This window comes from Diaporthe batatas (assembly GCF_019321695.1).
Source record: "Diaporthe batatas strain CRI 302-4 chromosome Unknown Contig00008, whole genome shotgun sequence".
In the NCBI taxonomy this organism is placed as follows: domain Eukaryota; kingdom Fungi; phylum Ascomycota; class Sordariomycetes; order Diaporthales; family Diaporthaceae; genus Diaporthe; species Diaporthe batatas.
Genome location: NW_025408555.1, coordinates 1,752,404 through 1,773,852, shown reverse-complemented (window position 1 = coordinate 1,773,852; position 21,449 = coordinate 1,752,404). Strand labels below are relative to the sequence as shown.

The 21,449-nt window shown below is 48.1% G+C and overlaps 6 protein-coding genes across 6 annotated transcripts; 2 read left to right on the top strand and 4 right to left on the bottom strand.

Annotated features, from left to right (window-relative positions):
• Positions 1–1,156: 1,156 nt before the first annotated feature.
• KVR01_007165 (uncharacterized protein) lies at positions 1,157–2,113 on the top strand (the record flags this gene model as incomplete). The annotated part of the gene is made up of 2 exons (XM_044782903.1): positions 1,157–1,328; positions 1,410–2,113. 2 exons carry the CDS (start codon positions 1,157–1,159, stop codon positions 2,111–2,113), a joined length of 876 nt encoding a protein of 291 aa, XP_044643418.1.
• Positions 2,114–2,889: 776 nt separating this feature from the next.
• On the bottom strand, positions 2,890–3,753 carry KVR01_007552 (uncharacterized protein; the record flags this gene model as incomplete). Its single annotated transcript, XM_044790126.1, has 2 exons — positions 2,890–3,240; positions 3,328–3,753. The coding sequence occupies 2 exons, from the start codon at positions 3,751–3,753 to the stop codon at positions 2,890–2,892; spliced, it is 777 nt and encodes a 258-aa protein (XP_044643805.1).
• A 1,227-nt stretch (positions 3,754–4,980) lies between these two features.
• Positions 4,981–8,201, top strand: KVR01_007459 (uncharacterized protein; the record flags this gene model as incomplete). The annotated part of the gene is made up of 3 exons (XM_044795011.1): positions 4,981–5,500; positions 5,583–6,041; positions 6,391–8,201. The coding sequence occupies 3 exons, from the start codon at positions 4,981–4,983 to the stop codon at positions 8,199–8,201; spliced, it is 2,790 nt and encodes a 929-aa protein (XP_044643712.1).
• Positions 6,304–11,116, bottom strand: KVR01_007449 (uncharacterized protein). Its single transcript, XM_044793487.1, has 3 exons — positions 10,413–11,116; positions 10,038–10,251; positions 6,304–9,987 (listed from the first exon to the last, which is right to left on the bottom strand). Exons 1-3 carry the CDS (start codon positions 10,954–10,956, stop codon positions 8,505–8,507), a joined length of 2,241 nt encoding a protein of 746 aa, XP_044643702.1. The 5' UTR covers positions 10,957–11,116; the 3' UTR covers positions 6,304–8,504.
• Positions 11,117–12,384: 1,268 nt separating this feature from the next.
• KVR01_007123 (uncharacterized protein) lies at positions 12,385–14,480 on the bottom strand. The gene is made up of 4 exons (XM_044787873.1): positions 13,850–14,480; positions 13,412–13,790; positions 12,922–13,337; positions 12,385–12,850 (listed from the first exon to the last, which is right to left on the bottom strand). The coding sequence occupies exons 1-4, from the start codon at positions 14,363–14,365 to the stop codon at positions 12,764–12,766; spliced, it is 1,398 nt and encodes a 465-aa protein (XP_044643376.1). The 5' UTR covers positions 14,366–14,480; the 3' UTR covers positions 12,385–12,763.
• Positions 14,481–18,744: 4,264 nt separating this feature from the next.
• On the bottom strand, positions 18,745–20,962 carry KVR01_007531 (uncharacterized protein). The gene is made up of 6 exons (XM_044791838.1): positions 20,665–20,962; positions 20,378–20,595; positions 19,599–20,305; positions 19,426–19,508; positions 19,285–19,363; positions 18,745–19,211 (listed from the first exon to the last, which is right to left on the bottom strand). Exons 1-6 carry the CDS (start codon positions 20,934–20,936, stop codon positions 18,852–18,854), a joined length of 1,719 nt encoding a protein of 572 aa, XP_044643784.1. The 5' UTR covers positions 20,937–20,962; the 3' UTR covers positions 18,745–18,851.
• Positions 20,963–21,449: the final 487 nt, after the last annotated feature.

The window sequence follows — 21,449 nt, the reverse complement described above, 5'->3', positions numbered from 1 at the left end:
TTGTGATGGTTTTGATTCCCGGTTAGACGGTTGCTATCTGACACTGTGTGTTGCGGGGTGTTTAAATACTGCAGAGATCAGAGATCGCAAGGCGTGCTTTTGATGCGGCCTTTGATACCTAAGGTACCTAGGTATGTACTAAGTTACTCAGGCACACTGATATTTACATACATCGTGTCCCAGGTTTATGACCACGTTTAGAGCCATCGCTCTGACGGAACTTTCAGAAAGTGCAGAAGACATGACATGTTTTTCCCTCGAAAGGACGGTGCGGTCAATCGTGGTTAATGGTTAACGAACTGCCAGTGTCGCCCTTGAACACATCGTTGAATAAGTTTTAGTAAGATGACTTCTGGGTGTTGGCATTTACGCCATAGATATTGTGCAGTCCTTCAATCGTGTTTACAGGTATCTTGTTTGGGTCCGGATCGAACAAATGGTCCTGGAGCAAAGGATTTCTGAGATCCTGACATGAAATGTGTGGAGGGCTGATATGTGAACCGTACTCAGTATGCAGTTTCAGGAAATCGCACCTTGAACGTGGCGGTCCCCTGAAGTACTGCGGATGACCGAGTGCCAATCCGTGATTCGGCCAAGCAACGGGCCCGGGTATTTTGACAAAAGATGGAGTGTCCGTCTACAGACTATAATGCCGATCACGTAGGCAAGTCCACTCAACGCTACAGAGCTTCCAATAGTGAGCCAACCATCTGGTCATCCTTGTTGTGTAACCTGAATTACAAAAGTACCTGGCAGACGTCGGAACTTCGTGCAATCATTGCCCGTGCCGTTTAAATTGTAACGCCAGGCAGCACTCACTCAGGGTGAAGCTGGTCGCTAGGAAAGGGCGCATCCCTCGCACCAAGCAAGAGGAGCAATCGAAGCTCTGTCATCTTGTGATCACAGCTTGTTCAAAACATTTGCCTGGAGAGCCAGTCGGAGTGGCTAGCCCCCGAGGTTCTTCCTACGCTCGAATTATTATCTGAGCAGCCCTCTTTAGTCCTCTAGCATGGCTTGGAAAACTGAAAAGCCTGGGAAATACGTGTGGGCAACGGGGGCCATCATTCTTAATTTGGCGAAACTGCCCTTGTCGTTCCTATATTACATCCCCAAGTCCTCACGACCTCACCGAGAATGGACCATCTTCCAATCAGTGATGAACACTGCAATGAACTCTTTTCTATATCATATCGCCTCCGTGGAAGGCATCACTACACTCGACCTTCAGCCAGGAAGATTCGGAAAACGATTCATGGCCATTCCCAAAGGTCCAGAATCCATCTTTGTGGGTGCAGTCTCGGATGAGGACATTGTACCCTCTGATACCGGTGCGATATGGTTCCCAAAAGTCCCCCAAACGACGGCGACTGCCCCGAACAAACCCGTGGTCCTACTCCACTTCCACCCAGGCGGGTACGTGATGGGCGACGTGCGGACAGACGCCACTTTCATGGCCAAGATGCTCACCGAGCGCGTCGCCCCGGGTTCTCACGTGTGCATGAGCCTGTACAGGCTCGCCTCGAACCCCGGGGGGCGATTCCCCGCGGCGCTGCAGGACGCGCTGAGCGCGTACCACTACCTCCAGCAGCGCTTCCCAGACTCAGAGGTTGTCCTTTCGGGTGACTCGGCCGGTGGGCACGTTGTCATCGGCTTGCTGCGCTACCTTGCCCAACATGGGGCCGAGACGGGGCTCCGGCCGCCCAAGAGCGCCCTGCTGTTCTCGCCAGCTATCGACATGCTGGCGCCGCTGGAGCCGGAAGGGATAACAAGCGCTCGGAACTATGGGACTGACTACCTTGACCCGACCTTCCTAAACTGGGGCGCAAGACGCTTTGTCTCTGACAAGCCTGGAGCAAGACCTTACATGAATACACTAGGGGCAGAGTTCAGGAGCCCCAGCCCGATATGGGTCTTCTGTGGGGGCCGCGAACTCTTCTACGACGATATCGTGAGGTTTGTGGATGAGATGAGGACGGTCCAGGGCAACGAGGTCGAATTGTGCGTGGAAAAACTAGCGAACCATGACATTGTCTTTGCGGGGAACCTGACTGGATGGAAGAAAGAAGCCGAACATGCTGCAGACGAAGCTGGGAAGTGGCTCTCCAAGCAATAGTCAGCTCATGTATGTAGACAGTGCGGGTCTGGATCGTGGCTAAAGAGCTGGTCGACGCCCATGTTTGTCTGCAACTACATTTTCATGTGCCCTGTTGAACTAGGTATGTGGCTTATGAGCTTAGGTTTCTCTCAGTTTTAAAACTTTGCATGATTACCCATCAAACCTCTCACTATTCACAATATGAGATATAAAAAGGCGGTAAAGTACGACACCTTTGAGGATTTGTGCGATCCAGCCAATGCATGTGACGACAAAGGTCCATGTCCATAAGACAACAGTCCATAAGACAACACCCTGGGACATCCCGCCTTGCAACTACTGGGTTACTTGACCCGTAGACAAGAAATTCTGCGGCCCAGTGGTTTCGTTTTTAATCCCCATACCGGTACATATAAAATGTATTTGGCGCCTTCATACAGTGGTAAACGCTCAAAACACAGCTTTTTTTTTTTTAAAAAAAAAAAAAAAAGTACAGTGCCAATAACAGTGGAAAGAGAATACAGTACGTCTGTGGGCAGGTGGCTCAGCCTCGTGCCGCACAGACAACCTTGGAACCTTGGAAGGCTGGAAGGCATCGCTCCCGTGTCACAAGTTAAGGACCGACCATCTATGATTTGCTAAACGACAGGCAAGTTGCAAAAGGGCCAGCCTTGAATATAATCAAAACCCTACAAGCCAATGACTTCCACCTCCGGACAAGTATTTACAGTCGGGTCTCACCCATATAGCACCACTGTCTGGTAGCTCTAAGCCACAGACGTTGAGGACCGCTACTACCGGTAAATCCACTTCTTTCCATTTGCATCCCACTTTCGCCACTTCTGCGTCCCTGGTTCCTGGTGCCACCCCAGCTTGGAAGACCTAGATGTGCTAGTTGCGGGTGCTGTTGGTCTAGCAGTTGCGGCGTTGTTGGGAGACGGAGTGGCCCTCGAAGGCGTGTTCTTGGATCTCTCCCCAGTGGCAGTCGCGGTAGTGTTTGGCTCTACCTTCTTGAGCTTGGTTCCAAGGTCGCCAGGGTCCCTTTCGGCTTTGACTTTCGCAAAAGCGGTGTTGGGCAGATAGCCATGCTTGACCACAAGAGCGATAAAGTCGCCGAGCCAGGACTGACAGTCCCGGTTATTAACCTACAGGGCTCCATGGTCAGTAAGGCATCCATTGCACCAGGTTATGAGAGTAATGGGAGAGATTGGGTCAAATTGTTTGCTGCTTACATCGTCAACGGGTCCCAAGAGATTTTTGAACGCTCTTGGAGCCGGGAGCGACATGGCTAGCTTCTCCAGTACATCCCCAACTGTTGGTGTACTTCGTGATACACGATCCTCTACATCATCTGCAGGAGGATCCACAATCAAGTTGGTTGCCACGTCGCCGATTTTTGGCGCGGCTTTGAGGGTCCTGCTCTCGAGAGTGGAAAAGTTGGAGACGAACTCAACGGCATATCCAGACATCGGCATTCCGATAATGTGAATTAGATGCCCCTTACACTTGGTACAGGAACGGATAACATTATCCTCGAGGTTGACGCCAGCGTACTTCTCGTTAGGGATGAATGCAGCCAAATGGTGGCGCTGGTTGTCGTTGCCACGAAACTTAAGGAGGAAGACAGGTCGTGTGCTTGTGGTGTTGGATGAAGACATTGCAAAAAGCTGTGAAGAGCTACTGAAGGACTTATGCGTTAATGGATCGATAGATCCAGAATGATATATGGTCTAGAATCTTTGAAGTCTAATAAAGTGTAGAATCGTAAGAGCAAGAAGAAATAGTGATGAATGGTGTAGGACATCTGATGAGAGGAATAATTTGCAAGAAGCAAAAAGTATTCATGTTATATAGAAGAACAACAACCCTCCTCGACTTCTTCATCCCATGAATTACACAGAACAATTCTCGTAGGTTCGCAAATTTAGAAACTGCTTCACTGTGCCTCCTCCTCGCCCGTTGGCTTCAAACTGGCCGTAGGATCCTGACAGAGGCCCAGGTCGATGGCCCAGATATCTCGGTGTCCCTTTGAGACGGCTCCAAAAAACAATGCTCCAACCAAAGAGGAATTTTGTGGGTCCACAATACCGAAGGGCTGCAGCAAACTGTGCCTTTCGGCCAAGCATGGCGCTATCCGCCATGTGATGTCTCGGGAACCTTCAAATGTTGGAAGCTGTGTCCTAGCGTGCCAGACTACAAAACCCGCATATACCGCCTTAAAGATTCAATTTGGAATGCTTGGGTGGCATTGGCACTCGAAAAAAAGTCCCACACATCCAGAAACCAAAAAGAGCAACGCCGTTGAGCTCAAGAGACTCAAGGGTGTAGCATTGGAGGATGTGCGCATAACTGTGTCCCTTGACTTGGTCACCCGTTGGCTGCTGGCGTACCTCACGGCCATCTGCGGCCCAATCCTCAAGCCAACACTGTCGCTGTCGATGTGGAGAGGTAGGTGGCCGGTAGCCCAAGAGGCTCAGCGCACCCAATTGAACCCATGAGGGTTGGACAGGCACGAAACTGGTGTCAAATTGTGGATAAGGTGCGGCCAAAAAGGAAGCCGAGAGCGTCCAGGCCGACGAAATGAAGGGGGTCAGAGTATTTTTAGACTACCAACAGTCGCATCATTAATGTCCCACTCAAGCAGCCTCGAGGCGTCCACGACATGATGTGGATACGATTTATTAATATCATGACTGTTGGCCGGCACCGGCACTATTACGAAAGTGGCTCTGCCAGCCCGGCAAGAACGTACGTTACCTATTTAAGTAGGTAGTGGGGCCCATGTGGGACCATTCTTGGAACCAACAACTCCAAGAATCTTTTTGACCTCGAAGCACATCCGACCTCTTTCGTCGACCCGGCCCAGACAAAACATCTTCGTAACAATGGAACCTGGGGAATTCGCTCAAACGGACGGTATGGCTGAGGACGGGCCACCTCCTCTGGTCAATCTCGAGTTGCCCCCGCACTCATACGTCTCCCAGTCACTCGACATAGACTTCAGGGAGACTTCTTTCTTCAGCAAGAAAGGCATGGAGCTCCCTTCACCGCTCGAAGTCTACGCCAGACAGGGAGAATGGGCCGGAGAACGCATCGCGATGTTCGAGGAGCTCAATCTCGTGGTCAAGTTGGGTATCCCCCAAGATGGCCGGCTGGAGGAGGCTCTCACCATGCAGGCGCTGCGCAAAGCCTTCCCTGGCGGCGAGGTCCCTGTTCCCGAAGTCTTTGGGTGCAGAACCCACAATCGCACGCATTTTATCTATATGAGTCTCATACCAGGCATCTCCTTGTCCAAGGCCTGGGATGAACTAAATGCAGATGATAAGGTGTCGATCTGCAACCAGTTGGGCGGCATTCAATCACACTTGATGAGTCTCTGGCAGGGCTCATCAGAAGAGTTCGTGGGTAGGTACCTCAGGTCAATCACACCATAGCCCAGTAGGCCTCAGGCTATGGTGAGCAGCCCGACTAATCGTTGACCGCATAGGATCCATCACCAGAGGACCACTCCATGATCGCTTTTTCCGTGACCACCCACTCCTAATGGCGAATTCGGGCCCATTTGACAGCGTCAAATCGTTCAACGACTTTTTTCAATACGCCATGCTCCCAAGAATTCCTCTGGCTGATCGGCAGTTCGAGGATCCCTGCCGGCATCTGCTTAGTGACGACTGCGCGATTCGCTTTTGCCATGGCGACCTGCACTTCGGAAATGTCATGATATCAGACGATCCATCGCAGCCACGGACGGTGACGGGTGTCATAGACTGGGAAGAGGCCGGGTGGTTACCGGAGTATTGGGAATACTGCAAGATGCGCTTAGTTATTTGTCAGGAGACAAAGTTTTATGATGACGTTGTGGGATCTGGTGGCCTCATCGACAGGATCCTGCCAGAGAGACATGAGGATGAGTTGGAGGCCGTTGCGCAGTATTGGCACTGGCGAGGTTATCCATGAGACCGAAGAGTTGTTTACCTAGGTTTACCAGAATATAAAAATAAGGTTTTTACGCGGCCGGTAGGGTTTACATGCCCAAATCATGATGGTCTGGCTGGCTGGGACCCACTAAAAGACTGATTCTGAAGGTCTGATTGGCATCAATTTAGCTCCTGCAACCATGCAGATCAATTTGAAGTCGGGGGATGAGAAGCCTTGGCAGAGGAAAGCAGGTCTGAGTTCGCTGAGTCTACGGAGACTAAAATCAGAATGTCAGCGTCCGGATGTCAGCATCATACTGGATACCAACCCCTACATCGTGTTCATTTTGTGAAACCTACCTTATTCTTCCTCACTAGGCTGTTGCACCGTTCTGCATTGGAAGATAATGTTCCTCAACATCGCTTGCTTCATAGGGTCGGCGCTGGCTGTTGCATCGTCTGCGACGCGATCGCCGGACAGCTACAGCGATGCTCATTTCGACTACGTAATCCTGGGCGGGGGTACTGCTGGCATGGTGATCGCGAACAGACTGTCCGAGAATCCGAATAATACTGTCCTCGTCGTCGAGGCCGGTACATTTCAATACGATAATCCCCTTGTCACGAACACCACTGTGTTGGGCATAGCCAGGAACACTGATGTCGATTGGCAATACGAGAGCGCGCCGCAGATTTATGCTGCCAACCAAACCATCGCATGGAGTGCGGGGAAAGGCCTCGGTGGCTCGAGTCTGATCAATGGGATGACGCATATCCGCCCGGCCAGCTCTCAGATGGATCTCTGGCCTTCTTTGGGTCTGGACCTCGACTGGAACAAGCTGTTTGCATATGGAAAGAAGTACGAACGCTATACTATCCCTCCACCGAGCATTCAAGCCCTAGGGGGAAGATATGTTGCGGCATACCATGGCTTCGATGGTCCTCTGGATACCTGCATCAGCAAGCATATGTCCTCCAGCGATATCCATACTGTGTTCAACGATACAATGAAGAATGTAGGGATTCCGCCAATCGCGGATTTTGACGGGGGAGAGCTGAGAGGGTTTGGGTGCCAGGCCGTGACTCAGGACAGCGCGTTGGACGTACGAGAGGATGCTGCCAGAGCATACTATTATCCGGTCCAGGATCGTGAGAACCTCCATGTCATGGTCAATACGACGGCTGCTCGCATTATCTGGTCTGAGAACAACGAGGACGGGAAGGCAGTTGCCTTGGGAGCCAGCGTGGTCCGCCAGGACGGCCAGATATCAACCATCTATGCTGATCGCGAAGTCATTCTTTCGGCGGGCGCTATCAGGAGCCCGGCAATCCTGGAGTACTCTGGTGTCGGAAACCCATCAGTGTTGTCGAAATACAATATTAGCACCACAATCGACCTACCGGCCGTAGGTGAGAACTTCCAGGATCAGACCGTGCTTCGTGTCACGGCCAACTTCATCAGCCGAAATGAGACGGGATTTCCGAACTTCGTCTCCTTTACATCATTGCAAGATATTTTCGGCGACAACACCACGTCGGTGTATGACACGGCTATAGCACAGCTCCCGGCTTATGCTGAGCAAATCGCAGCGCAGAATGGAGGAGCAAGCAGCGCCAGCGCTCAACATCGCCTGCTCAAAAGCCAGTTGGATCTCCTTTACGACTCGAATACACCAACCTCCGAGGTCATACCTTTAGCCGTGGGGAACCTTGTCGGTGTCGTCTTCTGGCCTCTGCAACCGCTCAGTCGAGGAAGTGTGCACATTATCAGTGAAAACGATACCACGCCGCCATCCATCAATCCCAACTTTTTCCAGTCGGAGTTTGACGGTCTAGCTGCGGTGCAGACGGCGAGGTTCAGCCGCAGAGTGTTGACCACCGCGCCGCTGTCGGACCTTGTTGACCCGGCAAGTATCTCACCCAGTTTCGAAGAAATCCCGGAGGATGCGGGCGATGAGTTATGGCTCAACTGGCTCAAGAACTCGTCCTTCGGGCCCAATCACCATCATCTCGGCTCGTGTGCCATGTTGCCTCGGGATATGGGAGGCGTGGTGGACAACAATTTCACGGTCTACGGAACAAGTAACGTGCGTGTCATCGATCTGAGCGTGATTCCACTTCAGGTAGCCGGCCACTCGACAGCATTACTATATGCTGTCGCAGAGTGGGCCGCAACAAAGTTTACATAATCTGTAATCCTCAACCCGGCTCAGCTCGGCATCACCGGCCGAATAACTACGCACGGCAACTTTTATAGATCAGTAGGAACATAGGTACATGAAGTGGTCAATCGATTTCATTTGGATGATCGAGTCGGAGACCGCTGTTGGGTGTTCATAGAACCGTGTGCGTGCTAGATCATAAGATTGGTAACGCCCGGCCAGAAAGTGAGCAACATCGATTGTATCTGAGGTGTTGGAAGATATAACTACGAAAATGCTGAATGCTTGAAGCGAGCGTGGTGAATCCCAATCGCCGGACCTTTGATCCCGTCAACCCTCGACGTGCTGGCGCTTCCGGAGACTGACGAAGCGCCTCCCTGCGCCTTGCTGGTTCTGAGAAGCCAGAATGAGATCAGGCTCACCAATGAGAAGACTCTTCCCAACCAGCCTCCATCTACCGCTCGGGTTCTCCCACAGACCAGTGGCAGTCTGATAGGCTGCCTCCCTTCCATCTGGGCTGGGTTCTTGCGGAGTGTTTTCGCCATCAATAGGCCGCAGGACCCACAGGCGACTTACGTTAGAAGGTGAATGTACTAGGTCAGTAGGTATGGCCAGACGGTAGCGATCCCATGTATTATAATCGGATAGGTGAGTCAGCATGGGCCATCCGACGACAGCGCAGGAGCTCTCATCACAGCGGATGCTTCCAAACATGTGAATCATATAGAGGGCGCGTGGGTCGGTGATGAAGGTAAGGAGCAGGAGGGTTATCTGCTCCAGGTCACCCGTCGGGGACGGAATGCTGTTTGAGGTGGAGGACTGACGCAGCCGAGCCAACAGCTTCTTTGCAGCCGGACGAAGTGCCTCATCTCCCGCGAATGGTTCAAATCGCGCATTGTTGAATGAAGGCTGGACAACCTGTTTGTCTATTGTATCCCATAGTCTGCACAGATCGGTCGAGCTATTCTTGCAGATTGTAGCGAGAAACTGTCGCCGCTGCATGTCGCTGGCGTCGTCGTCGTTGCGTGCCCCCTCGTGACCAATGGTCGCAAACCTTGGCCTGACCTCGCGGGAACGGATTGGTTTGTCCGGAAAGAAGTCAAAGGTTTCCTGAAACTCTTCATCTGTTACGACGTAGATTAAATCGTCGAAGAAGAGCATATCGAGTTCGATGTATCGTTCCGTCACCCTATGAATACCTTCCACGCCCCCGACCCTGAATTTTGGCAGCGCGGTGTCGATTCCCGCATGGGGCGGTGACAGCCACGTCGTCTCAACATGGTTCTGGACCTCAAGTGTAGGCATGTCGGCATCTGGGACGGCGGTAGACTTCTGCCAGGTTAAAGGCCTACTCTCCCCACAGGCGAGGGCGAGCAGGGAGATTGTAAAAAATAACTGGCTTCGATCGCGGAATTGGGTGACAAACGCAAGAGCGAGCCCACAGAGATTGATTGTGATTGTAATGACGTCTGACGGGATCTCAGACCCGGTGTATGATACGACGAAATATTGTACCATTATCGACGATCTCACAGTGCCGTGCCCACGATGTGCAGGGTCATGGTAAGGCGATACATCATTGTCTCCCAAGGTCCAGCGGATCGTTCTGTGTAGAAACTCTTCACCAAAATCGAAACTTGACTCAGTCATACTGGCATGACGTGCATGCTGCAGCGTTAAATTTCGCATTTTATAGGTACTGCATTCACCAGTGGAGGAGGTGACCCTGTTGACGATGAATGTCGCATTGTGTGCAAAGTAGTGGTGACGCAAGTCACTCCATGGTTTATTGGCCTCGTATTCGTGCCAGCACCTGATTGATATGATGAGCGTGAGAATATGGAAAGTTTCGGTGTAACTTACCATGATCGTGACCACCAACGTGAATTCTCGACCTTGGCGCAGAGGCTGGCAAGATGTGGGATGTCCACCGTGTCAACTTTCCAAATAGCTTCCTCAACTGTCTTGGCTCGAGGGTTATCATATTTCTCTAGCACCCTGACCTCGTCTTTTGTGAATGTCACATCCTCGAGGAGGATCAGTAGCTTGCGGCACTTGTCGTAGATCATGTCCATCACTACAGCATCCCGAGTCAGCCATTTCGGTATTATTTTCGCACAGCTTGTCCACACGCAAGTTTCACTATGCAATGTGTGTGGATATACGCTTGTCATGGAAGGTTCTGCCAAATAGGCGTTGAAAAGGGTTAGAAGGACCCAATCCAGCCCGGTTACTTACTGGCAAGGGACCTCGCCTTCTCGACTTCGTCTTGCTGTCGAATACACATCTGGTCGATCCAGATCCCCTCTCTCCGAAAGTTGGCGTCCGGCTCTGGAGCATCCGAATGGACGCCGCGCTCAGCGAGCACAGCATCGACGAAGGCTTTGCTGAAAGGCCAAGGCGAACGAGGTACTGATACAGGCCAGTCACTATCATCGTGGCGCCAACAATAGCTGACAGCCAAGTATTGGCGTAGTATCATCTCGCTGTCGAAGGGCACATGGCCTGCGTCGCTTTCGCATATCAGTCGGAACGGAGTACTGAGCACGGTCTCCGGATCTCGGATTTGAAAAGACTCCGCTACTTCTGGCGACCATGCCCTGAGGTTGTTGAGAGTGATCTCTGCTTCCTCTCGGGTGTCACGGAGTCGCTGGAGTGCATCGTGGAAGAAGGCTGCGCGGTTCTTTCTTGACACCGTGACCTCGAATACGGTATCCCCAAGAGGGCGAATGATTGGCTCGTCCTCGGTAGGAGAGGCGGAGAAAGGATGCATGGCTGACATCGTCGACTGCTTGTTTGTGGTTATCAGAGTCTACCGGTCCACTGGCGCTCATTGCTTGACAAGTCTCAAGATCCTCAAGTCGAGTGAGATCGAAATGCTCGATGGGACAGAGAGCTGTGTCCCCGCCCCAGATGTTAAGAGAATCGGGCAGTGTGAAAACACATTGGTACCTACTCTTGCCACACTTCAGCTTAGCATGTAGCTGAAAATCTTGCCCAGGCGATGATATGCACGCGCCATCGCGACACGCAGTCTAGCCCGTTGTGGAGTGGCAGAGCTGCATGGCAGCTTGGCACCGGCCTGATCCGCCAGGTAAGTTGTCGCCCACATTTGGTACTGAAGTGGCTGGCTGAGCATGATATCTTGTGACAGACGCCTTTTGGTTCTGGTCTCGCTCATGCATGTTGCTAGATAAAAAGTTCAACAGCCGCAGTAGCCCATCCTATGTCGAGGCACATAGCTACCATGCCCCAAATACCAGATGTGGTATTCCATTTGAGGAATACTTGTCCCCGTCTTTGGTGTAACAATAGGCACATAGTTGGCTTTAGCTATATTATATTTTTTATTTAACTATTTATCTATTTATTATCTTCTCAACTTTTAAACTAACTATCAACTTATACTTTAAGTATAAAGTTAATAATTATTTAATATATACTTTTAAACTTATTTATATATAAAGTTATTAACTTCCCTTATAAAGCTCCCTCTTCTACTATATTTCTTATATATTATATAAAAGTAAATAAATTCTTAATAATAAAATAATATATTTAAAGAAGGAAGATTTAATTTTTAAATATTTAAACTTCTACTTTTTTATATAGTATTTATTTAATATATAATAAATAAACTTTACTTAGTTTTTAAAAGAGTTTTAATCTTTTTATAGAATTTATATAAAAGGCTTTTTAAATAGGTTTATTATTATAATATTATTATTTTATTAATTATATATTTAAAATAGAGATTATAATATATTTAATTTACTTAATAAGGGTAGATTTAAATAGTTATATAATGAGTATATTAATAGAGAAGAGCCAGCTTACTAGGTTTTACATTATGGAATTCTTCTTCTTATAGGGGCTATTTTAAGACTATTCTAGTCTTACTATATAACTGCTTTACTGGCTATTAGCCCTTGGGCTACTTATGTTAATAATACGGTGCTATTAGGAGCGATACCTTCTAGCCTTATCTATATAATATAAGGCTTAGCTATATACCTATATATTGTATTTTCTTTTTACTATTATTAATATTATATTTCTTTAAATACTAAGTCTTAAGCGTTTACTACTATATAAAGGTACCACATATATTTTACATATATAGGGATTAAAAACGAAACTACCCAGGCACATGGTTAATGTGTGTGTATTGTTCAGCGGGGTGTGTGAAGTTCGAATTTTTCAAACGTCATTGGTGCCCATGAGATAGATTGCCTGGTATACCTCTTCTATCTTATCCCTGGGCCCTGGGTGTTTAACATATCTGTTGTGCGTGCTGGTCTCCTCTTCGAGCACGCAAGTCTGATCAGTGAGTATGTAACTACACTTCACTTGGCCGACTGCCATTCCTACGCTATGGCACCAACTGAACGAATGTATGAGAATTTGCGAATTGACGAAATCCTATCAGCTCAAACAACCATTGTGCTCCAGATGCCGTGCCTAGAGGATACTCTCGCCGTGGATGCGCCCCCTGCACTACTGGGCCGGAGAGACGTCCTGCTTCATTCACACATGTACGCCGCCTTGGCTGGCAACATCAACCAACACCAACCCGTTTCCAAATTCATTCAGCCCGAGCGAGCATTGCTGGGCTCGACCTTGGCAACGATCGCACAGTAGGAATAGAACGACGCTAGGCTCTCCTCATTGCCATACTTTGAACGGTTTTCAAATTAGTTTTGTGTTCATTGCTCAGGGAGGAGATGGACCTGGGGGTTTTACTTACAGCAATATACGCCAGCTGAACCTGCTTGTGGGTCGGCTCGGTGAGCCAGTGTACCACCTTGCTGCTCAGAGTCTCGCCCCTGCGCCACTCCGCGATCGTGTCGTCCATCTGGTCATACTCCTCTATACGCAAGCCACTGTCCATGTGCAGCGCACGATCATTTCCGATGACCATGAAGTCCCGCTCCGCGGGCTTGGGCAAATCCTCGCCCCTTTCTTTGTAGTACTCGTAGTCCTTGTACAAATACTCGTAGAACCGCTTGACATCCATCACGGGCTTCACGATTGTCTCCAGACCAAGACGGCCGAGTGCCTCCCAGATGATCATGTCAAAGCCCTTCAGCATATCCGGGAGAATGACGGCCTCAGTGTTGGTGTGCGCGTATGCGTGGCTGCAGTAGAAGCCGAGATAGCCGCCTGTCGGGGAAATTTGAGTCAGTTTAATCAGAGCGACACCGTCGACGTCTTAAATATTGAGGACAGTCACCCACCTTCGGGCAAGAACTCCTTGTTCTGAACAATGTCTTTCAACGACGTATAGATTGGAAGCTGCGTCGCATCAAGCACGGGCGGGTCAATGCCGGTAAGCATGCCGCCTCCGCGGATGGCGTACAGGTTGTACGTCAAGGTCAGACGGTAGCCCGACCTTACCTCGAGTACCTCGTGCTCGCAGTCACTGTAGAAGGCGGCCCACGAAATCTGATCCTTATGGCTGCCCCAGTCATAAGTCACCTCCTGGCCCTTGTGTCTGACCTGGAGCTGTCCGCCCTCGTGCTCCAGCGGCAGGCAGACGACTAGGGATCCAAACTGGGTGCTGCCACGAGGGGTGTCGACATGTGGCTTGAACTTTCCCGATGGGCTCGAGTAGACCTGATATATCAATGATGAGCAAGGATGTCGTGGGGTCTAGAAGAGGCTGATAGACTTACGTTTAGCTTGTACAGCTCCGCCCTCACACCTCTTTGAAGGTCGAAGTCTGGGTTGCTTGGCAGGAGCGCCTGAGCCAGGCTATCGATGATGCCGCACTCATAGGGATTGAAGGTGGAAGCGAACTTGTCCGTGTCCATCTTCAGGGCCTTTCTGTACGTCTCATCGAAGACATCCTTGCCCTGGAAGCCGAAGCTGGCAGGCTGAAAATCCTTGATCAGATTCTTTAGGGCCGCCTGGTCGTTGTGCTCCAAAGGGAGGACGAGTTTTGCCTGCGAAGCCGGAGTCTCCGGTGTCAGAGGGTCCCAGCGGATAGTGACAGGCTCAGACGCTGATGCCACCTTGACATCGTCGGACTCGGGGGTTTTCCCACGTTTGCTGACGGGAATAGTGCCACCGCAGGTGAAGATGGTCTTCGCAGTTTGTTTCCCAAGCTCCTCCCGCAGTTGCTCGAGCAGTCCAGCCGTGACTGAATCACCAGAGGTCTGGGGTTGAGTGTCTGGCTGGGATGTTGCCATGCTGTCAATTGCAGTGATACTGTTCACAGCAAGCGGAATTCAATAAGGATCTTGAGGAGGAGAGTTTTGGACTTTTTAAAAAGTCAGGACTGAAATCTGAGATTGTGGATGATGCGTGTGTTTCTGCCGGAGAGACGAGGTTGGAGGAGATGGAGGGCTCCCTTAAATAACCAAAGGAGGTGCATGGAAATTGAGCACTGTACTAGGCACCAACTGCTGTTGGCTTCAAGACATCGGGGCTTCACCAACTCGTTGGCTGCGATTTGCTGCATAGCCGCCACTCACCTACTAAGGTACCATTCACATCTCTCCTAGCCAAATGAGAGTGATAGGGTGCATGCCAAGCTTTTTTCCACCGTTGGGTGACTTGATTATCCCACAGCCTTCTCCACAAACTCCAGGCAGCAAGTGGGCTTGGACCACATATTCAGTCTCGGAACCTTTGAGCTATCGCATTTGAATCGTGTTCGGCCACGAGATTGATTGAAAAAAATTCCGGGCGCACTTGTTCATCTTCACTGCGGTTGGAGCGACAAAGTGTGCAGGAAACCCGTACTAAACAATGGTATCACACAAATAATCCTTAGATTTACTGCCAGTCCGAAGGAGGAAGTATGCAAACGCCTTGTCATTGGGACGGCAGGAGAATAGGATTTGAACTCGTGTCAGTAGGCACAAGGCTTGCCCTTAATTTGAGATGATACTTCAACTGTGTCCTCATACCAGGAGACAAAAGGGCCGACGATCTTGGTCTCAGCTGCACAGTACAGCTGCGTTTGGGTCTGCATATCGGAAGTTGAGAGAGGCAAAAAGGACATGAGCACATGTAGGTAGAAGACATACCTAGCACTTTCAAAACCCACAGTATTGGTTGCGTTTGACATCTTTTGCCGGGTTTTACCAAGTACCCTAGGGTACTTGACGTTGACCTCAACATACCACTTATGTATAGGAGGTTGTATATTGCTGTATTGGACTTTGTGTACGTTTCCGCTTCATTTGTTGCTCGACCCCGAAATTGGTTATATGTTAAGAGAGTGCCTAGTTTCTAGTATTTAAGGTAGACCCACTATCCTGGCCTTCACCAGGATTGGGGCAGATCGAGCACACACGCAGTTCCGGGAAATTATATTCCCACAGTACATGTGTTGTTCGTGGTTTCATTTTTAATTCCTATATATATAAAATATATATAGTACTTTATATAATAGTAAATACTTAATATTTAATATTTAAAGGAATATAATATTATTAATAATAAAAAGAAAATATAATATATAAATATATAGTTAAGCTTTATTATAATAGTTTTTAGAATTTATATTATAATTATTAAAAGAAAATTTAAATTATTTATAAAGAATTATTAATTTAAAATTAAGTTATTTAAAGAATAATATAAATTATAGATTATTTATATTTTTTTAGTTTTATTATTAAGCATTGAAGATTGTCTTTTGTTGTTCACTATATGCATTCTTGATACAACCTGGATCGTGGCAGGTGGTGTGGTTACAGGTCCTTTTTGGTAGCTCCATAGCTTCTTTCGTTGACTTCGCAATCCATGATTCCACTAAAGGTTTTCCGGATGAATGAGAATACCAAGAACGTCCTCTAGTAGAGAGATCCATGCCTATAATGATATCGCTTTTGACCTGCATCACCAGTCAGCTTTTCCGTGTACACTGCTAGATAATAACAGACTAAAGACCGCCATCGGAACCTATCTCTTCTTTCTCTTCTGTGGCTGTTCGCCCCTCATACCACTTGTGGCGAACAACCATGAGACCCACAAAGGCTCTGCCTCTCTCGTCCAAATCGTCTCGTATTTGGGTTGGCTTCTTCTTGTACCGCAGCGGATATCCATCCAGAGAACTCACGTCTACCTCGCCATCAAAAGGCGGGAATCTGAAGGAATCCCTGACATCGACAATATGATGACCATCAAAGTCCAGGAAATAGCAGAACACAAGAAGAGGACTGAGTTTATCCTTGCTGCCCCCAGCCTTCGGTGTCTGGGACCCCGCGGATGTGGGCATCTCCACCGAATCAGAATCTATCGAGCTGCGGGTAACTAATCAAGTCCACCCATTATAATACTCTATTATTTATAAAAATAAACTTCTAATAATTATTATTTATAACTAATAAACTAATTAATTTACTTTATTTTATATATCCTACTTAAAATTATTATAATATATAATATAATTATAACTTTATTAAAAATAAAACCTACTTTTATTTTTAATTAAATTAAAAATTAAAAAATAAATTTTAAAAGAATTAATTTTTTAATTACTATTATTAACTAAAATTTATTAATATTAATTAAAACTATTAATTAAAATAATTCTTATTAATTTTAACCTTACTTACCCCTCTTTAACTCTATCCTCTAACTATTTATAACTTTCTTAATTATTTTTATTTTAATTAATTAGTTAACTAATTAGATTTTATAAATTCAGCTAGTTAGCATATAATATTCTATACTTATAGGCGTATTTTCCGTTTAAAGATTGTTCTAAACAATTAGTAAAATATAGATATTTTAGTATGTATATTACTTACTTTAATTATATATTTCCTCGTTAGTACTCTAGGCTGTTTTATTTTCAATGCTGCTATATAGATAATTTATGCGGTGCCATCATCCAGTGGTAACCGCTCAAAACCTAGCGTGCAGCACTTTTATCAGCAGTACTCTAGTGAAAGTCTCTATGGTTCCTCAACTTTCGGTGCTACAGTATCTCTGATGCTTTTCATCTATCTTTGAACCACCTCGGTGATTAGGGTTGTGCAGTGTTTAATAAATCAAGATGATGCGCACTAGGACTTATAGGTGTCACGACCTATGGTCAGCGAAACGCAGACCTAGTGGTTGTCGACGAAACCGGTGTGAACAACTTTATATCGTGGCTGGTATAGCGGTGAGGCACTGGATCATTCCAGTTACCTCTTTTCATTCATGAAGAAGGACTCCAAGAGTTCCTAATATTTCCACTCATTGTAGTCTTCTGACAAAAGATGTGACGTCTCCAGTCACCGCTTCGGGTTTGAATGTACCCCAGGCCAATTACTCATCACATTCATTGAAACATTGAAACCATGGTTGATAACATCGGTATACCTAGGTACCGACTCACCTCCAACTTCGTGTAAAACTCCCGGCTTCATAGCATGAGGTAACAGTCCCATGTCGGATGTGTACACATACTTGTCACTGGTTTTTGGTTCCCTCCAGAGTCTCTCACTTCGCCCGAAAGATCATTGTATCATTCTGATTCTGACATACGATTGATTTTGTGTCACTGCAGAATGTGACCACAAGAGCTCATTTCACACGTTCATTGTCGGCCTCAACTCATGTTCAAGGCCCTGTTTTCAGCTATAAACACGCCGGGTTACTGACCATTTGTGTCTCTGATCGTTCTGTTCCACAGCCCAAGTACATCGCAGTTTCGAGTTTGAACAGCATCGGCTACAACATTCCCAAGCTGCACAGTTCCAACAAGACAGTACGAATCTTCCAATGCCTGATGCCTTCGTCATCATCCAAGTCCAAGGGGAAGGGCAAAGATAGCAGGAGCAGGCACCATCGCAGTCATCACACTTCTAGCGTGAGGCGAGACGAGCCGGGCGAATCATCACGGCAGGCACAGCAGTACACTTCTTGGGGGACAGAAGACGAGCCAGGCCAATCATCGTCGCAGGGGGGTGAGGAAGATCGTCGTTATCCTCGTGAAGGGCGCGATTTCGGACCGGGATGGAGAAGAACTTACGAGCCTAGAAGTGACGAGACCTCTGTTGACCGGGGCCGACACCGCCATCGGGAGCAGGAGTACGCGGGCTATATCGTACCGTCACGTTCCCCGGCACGGCCACGCAACATAAACACCATGTATGGCGAAGCCGCGCGCGCTTCCTTAGAACTTGTTCAGATTGTGGACCGCCAGGCACATGCGAGGAATCACTGGAGGCAGGGACGGGAAGAGGCAGTCCGTCGAGGCGAGCTTACAGATGAAGGGTGCGGTTGCGTGATCCTGTGACATTACCCCATCTGGTTTCTGTGACGATCGGCTCTTATGCATGCTGGAGTCCAAGACTTGGACTCCAAGTTGCGGTAACTTGAAAGTCTGGTCTGGGATTATTGTGATCTGTGGAAAACCCAGATGGTAAGGCAGGCTCGGTGTATGGCGCCTATACCTGCAGCGGTCTTATTTGGATTGACCATGCTCATAAGTTCGTGGACCACGCGGCAGCTAGGTACAGAACAATCGTGAAAGCCAAGAAACACTCTAACACTTGGAAAAATTAAAGCCATCTTACAACAACTTAAAGAGTGACCTTAATTTCAATTTGGACATGAAATACCAGGTGCATGAATGAGGGGCGCTAAAGATGGAAATAATGGGAGCCGATGGCACCTATAAAAACCACGTCGTCAGAGTAGTGCTTCCCGACAATCAGGTTCACCCTTGCGCTATTCCACCACCTCAACAGTTAAATCTGTAGGCCATCGCGGTTGATCAACCCCATTGGTTCTGGTTCCCACATCGAAACGGGGCTGTACCTCGCCGTTCGGGAAGCGCAAGATCGGTGCAACGATACGCATTTCCTTGTCCAACACCTTAACGTGATATTGATGGAAAAACTCAGGTTTAAACAAGACGTCATGGCTGCTCTTATAAAGTCCACTGAGCACTCGAGGGAGGAGGTATTGCATGTTGTGATAGTGACGGAAGACCGGCGCGCCGTTGCGTTTCCATACATCAGCCCAGACGTCCGCAGGATATGTGCCGACACTGTTGACCAGCCATTGGGAGTAATAATTGAGAGAAACCTAGTATAGCAGGAGTTATTCCATCTATTCCAGGATGAGGATGGTAACAGGGGGGAGGTAAATGGGAACTCACGTCTACCGCATATGACCCGCCGTGCTCGGCCCTGCGAAGGAGTGCTGACATGATCCCCGCCACTCCACATACACCGGTACTAAAAGCACTGTTAGCATCACTGATATATAGGCTCTAATTTTCGCGAGACACGAGTCTTACCAATAGTCCGAGTTGGGGAACACTGGTGTGACAGGCTCGTTATTTCCCATTGCCCGGCCAAACTCGTATGAGACGCCGCAACACTAATTAAAAGGTCAGCGATGATGGAGATGAAGAATGATCGGTGTTGAGTGGGAATTTGCCCTTTTCGTGTTCCTGTGTGTATTACTTACCGCGTCACTGATCTGTTGCCATCCAGACCGGTGCATCCATGGGCCTTGCCATCCATAGCAATTCTCCCCACAATAGATAATGCCCCTGTCTCGGTCCTGGACCATCTCCATAATGGCCTTTTCGCTAAACCCATACTTGTCCAAGACGCCAGGTCTGTACCCCTGCAGGAAAACGTCCGCCTCGGAGATCAGCGCTCGCAGCTTCTCGCAGTTCTCCTTGTTGCGCAGGTCTAGGCTTGCGTTCCATTTGCCGTGGTTGAGATCGGGGTGCAGGCCGGACATGTCAGTGAGGTGAGGCGCCGTGATGCGCATCACGCTGGCCCCGAGCTCAGCTAGGCCACGAGATATGGCCGGCCCGGCAATGACCCTGGTGAGGTCGACGACCTTCAGCCCGGCTAGGGGCCGAGCGGGCGAGGTGTGAGGCGCGTCAGGCCACCAGCCCGGAAGCTGCTTCGGGTTGAGGAATGGGCGAATGTCAAAAAGGCCAACTTGGGAGTTTGCCTTTCCGTGCTCGCTCGTCTTATATTCGTCAGTTGTCCAGCAGATGGTACCGGCCTGGCGGTATTGGTCTGCTAGTTCTTGCATCTCCTCTGCTGTACGTTGGCCAACAGCTTCGATGAAAGGGCTCAGTGCTGCTTCGATGCCTTTGGTATTCATGTCCTTTGGCAAGCCAAGAGACTCCAGAGTTGGTTCGGGGTTCATGGAACCTTCCATAGCGAAGGAAATGAAATTAGTCATATCCACGGATTAAGGCTGCAGCCATATTAGATGGGACGTACCATGGAGATGAAAGAACTTTTCGTCTTTGGTTTTGTAGATGTTGGTTGCTGCGGCTCGATAGATAGAACTCCAGCTCTGATGCTCATCCTTGTCCGGGAAGAAAGTGGCAATTTGTTCACGGCCTTCGGAGCTCATGAAGGAAAGCGGACTTAAGTTGGCTTCGTCTGGGTCAAGTGTCCAGAGAAGGGTAGACATGATGAAGAGTTGCGCATGATCCCTGTACGACATCAGGGGTAAACTATCAGCAAAATGCGACAGTCTGGTTGCCAATGACCTATCCTCTTACGTGTTAATCTTGACCTGAGCCGGCTCAATGCCATACTTCTTTTGAAGCAGTACGTTGAGAACCGTCGCCTCGCACGCCTTCAACGCCGAAATGCTCTCGGCGAAACGCCAGTTTATCGGGAGGCTGGGACTGTCGCTGCCCTCGAAGGAGATTTTCCTTGCAGCTGCATCAGCTTCCTCGGGAAGATTCTTCCGGACGAGAGGATTCGCTAAGATCCCTTGTTTGAAAACAAGGTCCCCTTGGGAGGGGACGGAATAGATTTCTGACGCCATGCTGCTAGGGCAATTTGAGTACAGGCAGGATGTTTTCCAGGACGAGTGGAGAAAATGGAAATATTGCCGCCTAGGTAGGTTTTGACAATCAGGCTCCTGTGCAGCCCTTTTATGAGCTGTTTGTCAATGCCACTCCGGCCTCCCGAAACCCGTTCCATATCCACCCGGCCCGCGCTTGTGGCGCTTGTTAATTCCATAAGTATATTAATTTAATAATAAGTAATTTAAAGATCATAAATTAAAATTCCACTATTTAAAAACTATATTCTTATTTTTAATTCTAACTAATTTTAATAAACTTTAAGTAAAGAATATAATAATATAAAATTAATAATTATTATTTAAAATAATTAATATATTTATAAAAAAGTAAAAAAATTATTAATATAATATAAAATAAATTAAAATTTATAAAAATTTAAAATTAAAATTTAAAAATTTAAAATTAAAAATTTAAACTTTTAAAAGTTTTAAAAAGTTTAAATAAAGTTTATTTATTATATATTAAATAAA

Coding starts and splice junctions, on each gene's coding strand:
- KVR01_007531 (XM_044791838.1), bottom strand. CDS start 20,936: ATGGCGTCAGAAATCTATTCCGTCCCCTCCCAAGGGGACCTTGTTTTC. Junction 19,509..19,598: donor GGCAACAGATCAGTGACGCG/GTAAGTAATACA, acceptor CCTTTTAATTAG/TGTTGCGGCGTCTCATACGA. Junction 19,364..19,425: donor TTCCCCAACTCGGACTATTG/GTAAGACTCGTG, acceptor CAGTGCTTTTAG/TACCGGTGTATGTGGAGTGG.
- KVR01_007449 (XM_044793487.1), bottom strand. CDS start 10,956: ATGTCAGCCATGCATCCTTTCTCCGCCTCTCCTACCGAGGACGAGCCA. Junction 10,252..10,412: donor GAAGGCGAGGTCCCTTGCCA/GTAAGTAACCGG, acceptor GGGATGCTGTAG/TGATGGACATGATCTACGAC. Junction 9,988..10,037: donor CGTTGGTGGTCACGATCATG/GTAAGTTACACC, acceptor CATATCAATCAG/GTGCTGGCACGAATACGAGG.
- KVR01_007123 (XM_044787873.1), bottom strand. CDS start 14,365: ATGGCAACATCCCAGCCAGACACTCAACCCCAGACCTCTGGTGATTCA. Junction 13,791..13,849: donor CGGAGCTGTACAAGCTAAAC/GTAAGTCTATCA, acceptor TTGATATATCAG/GTCTACTCGAGCCCATCGGG. Junction 12,851..12,921: donor TTCAGCTGGCGTATATTGCT/GTAAGTAAAACC, acceptor AACCGTTCAAAG/TATGGCAATGAGGAGAGCCT.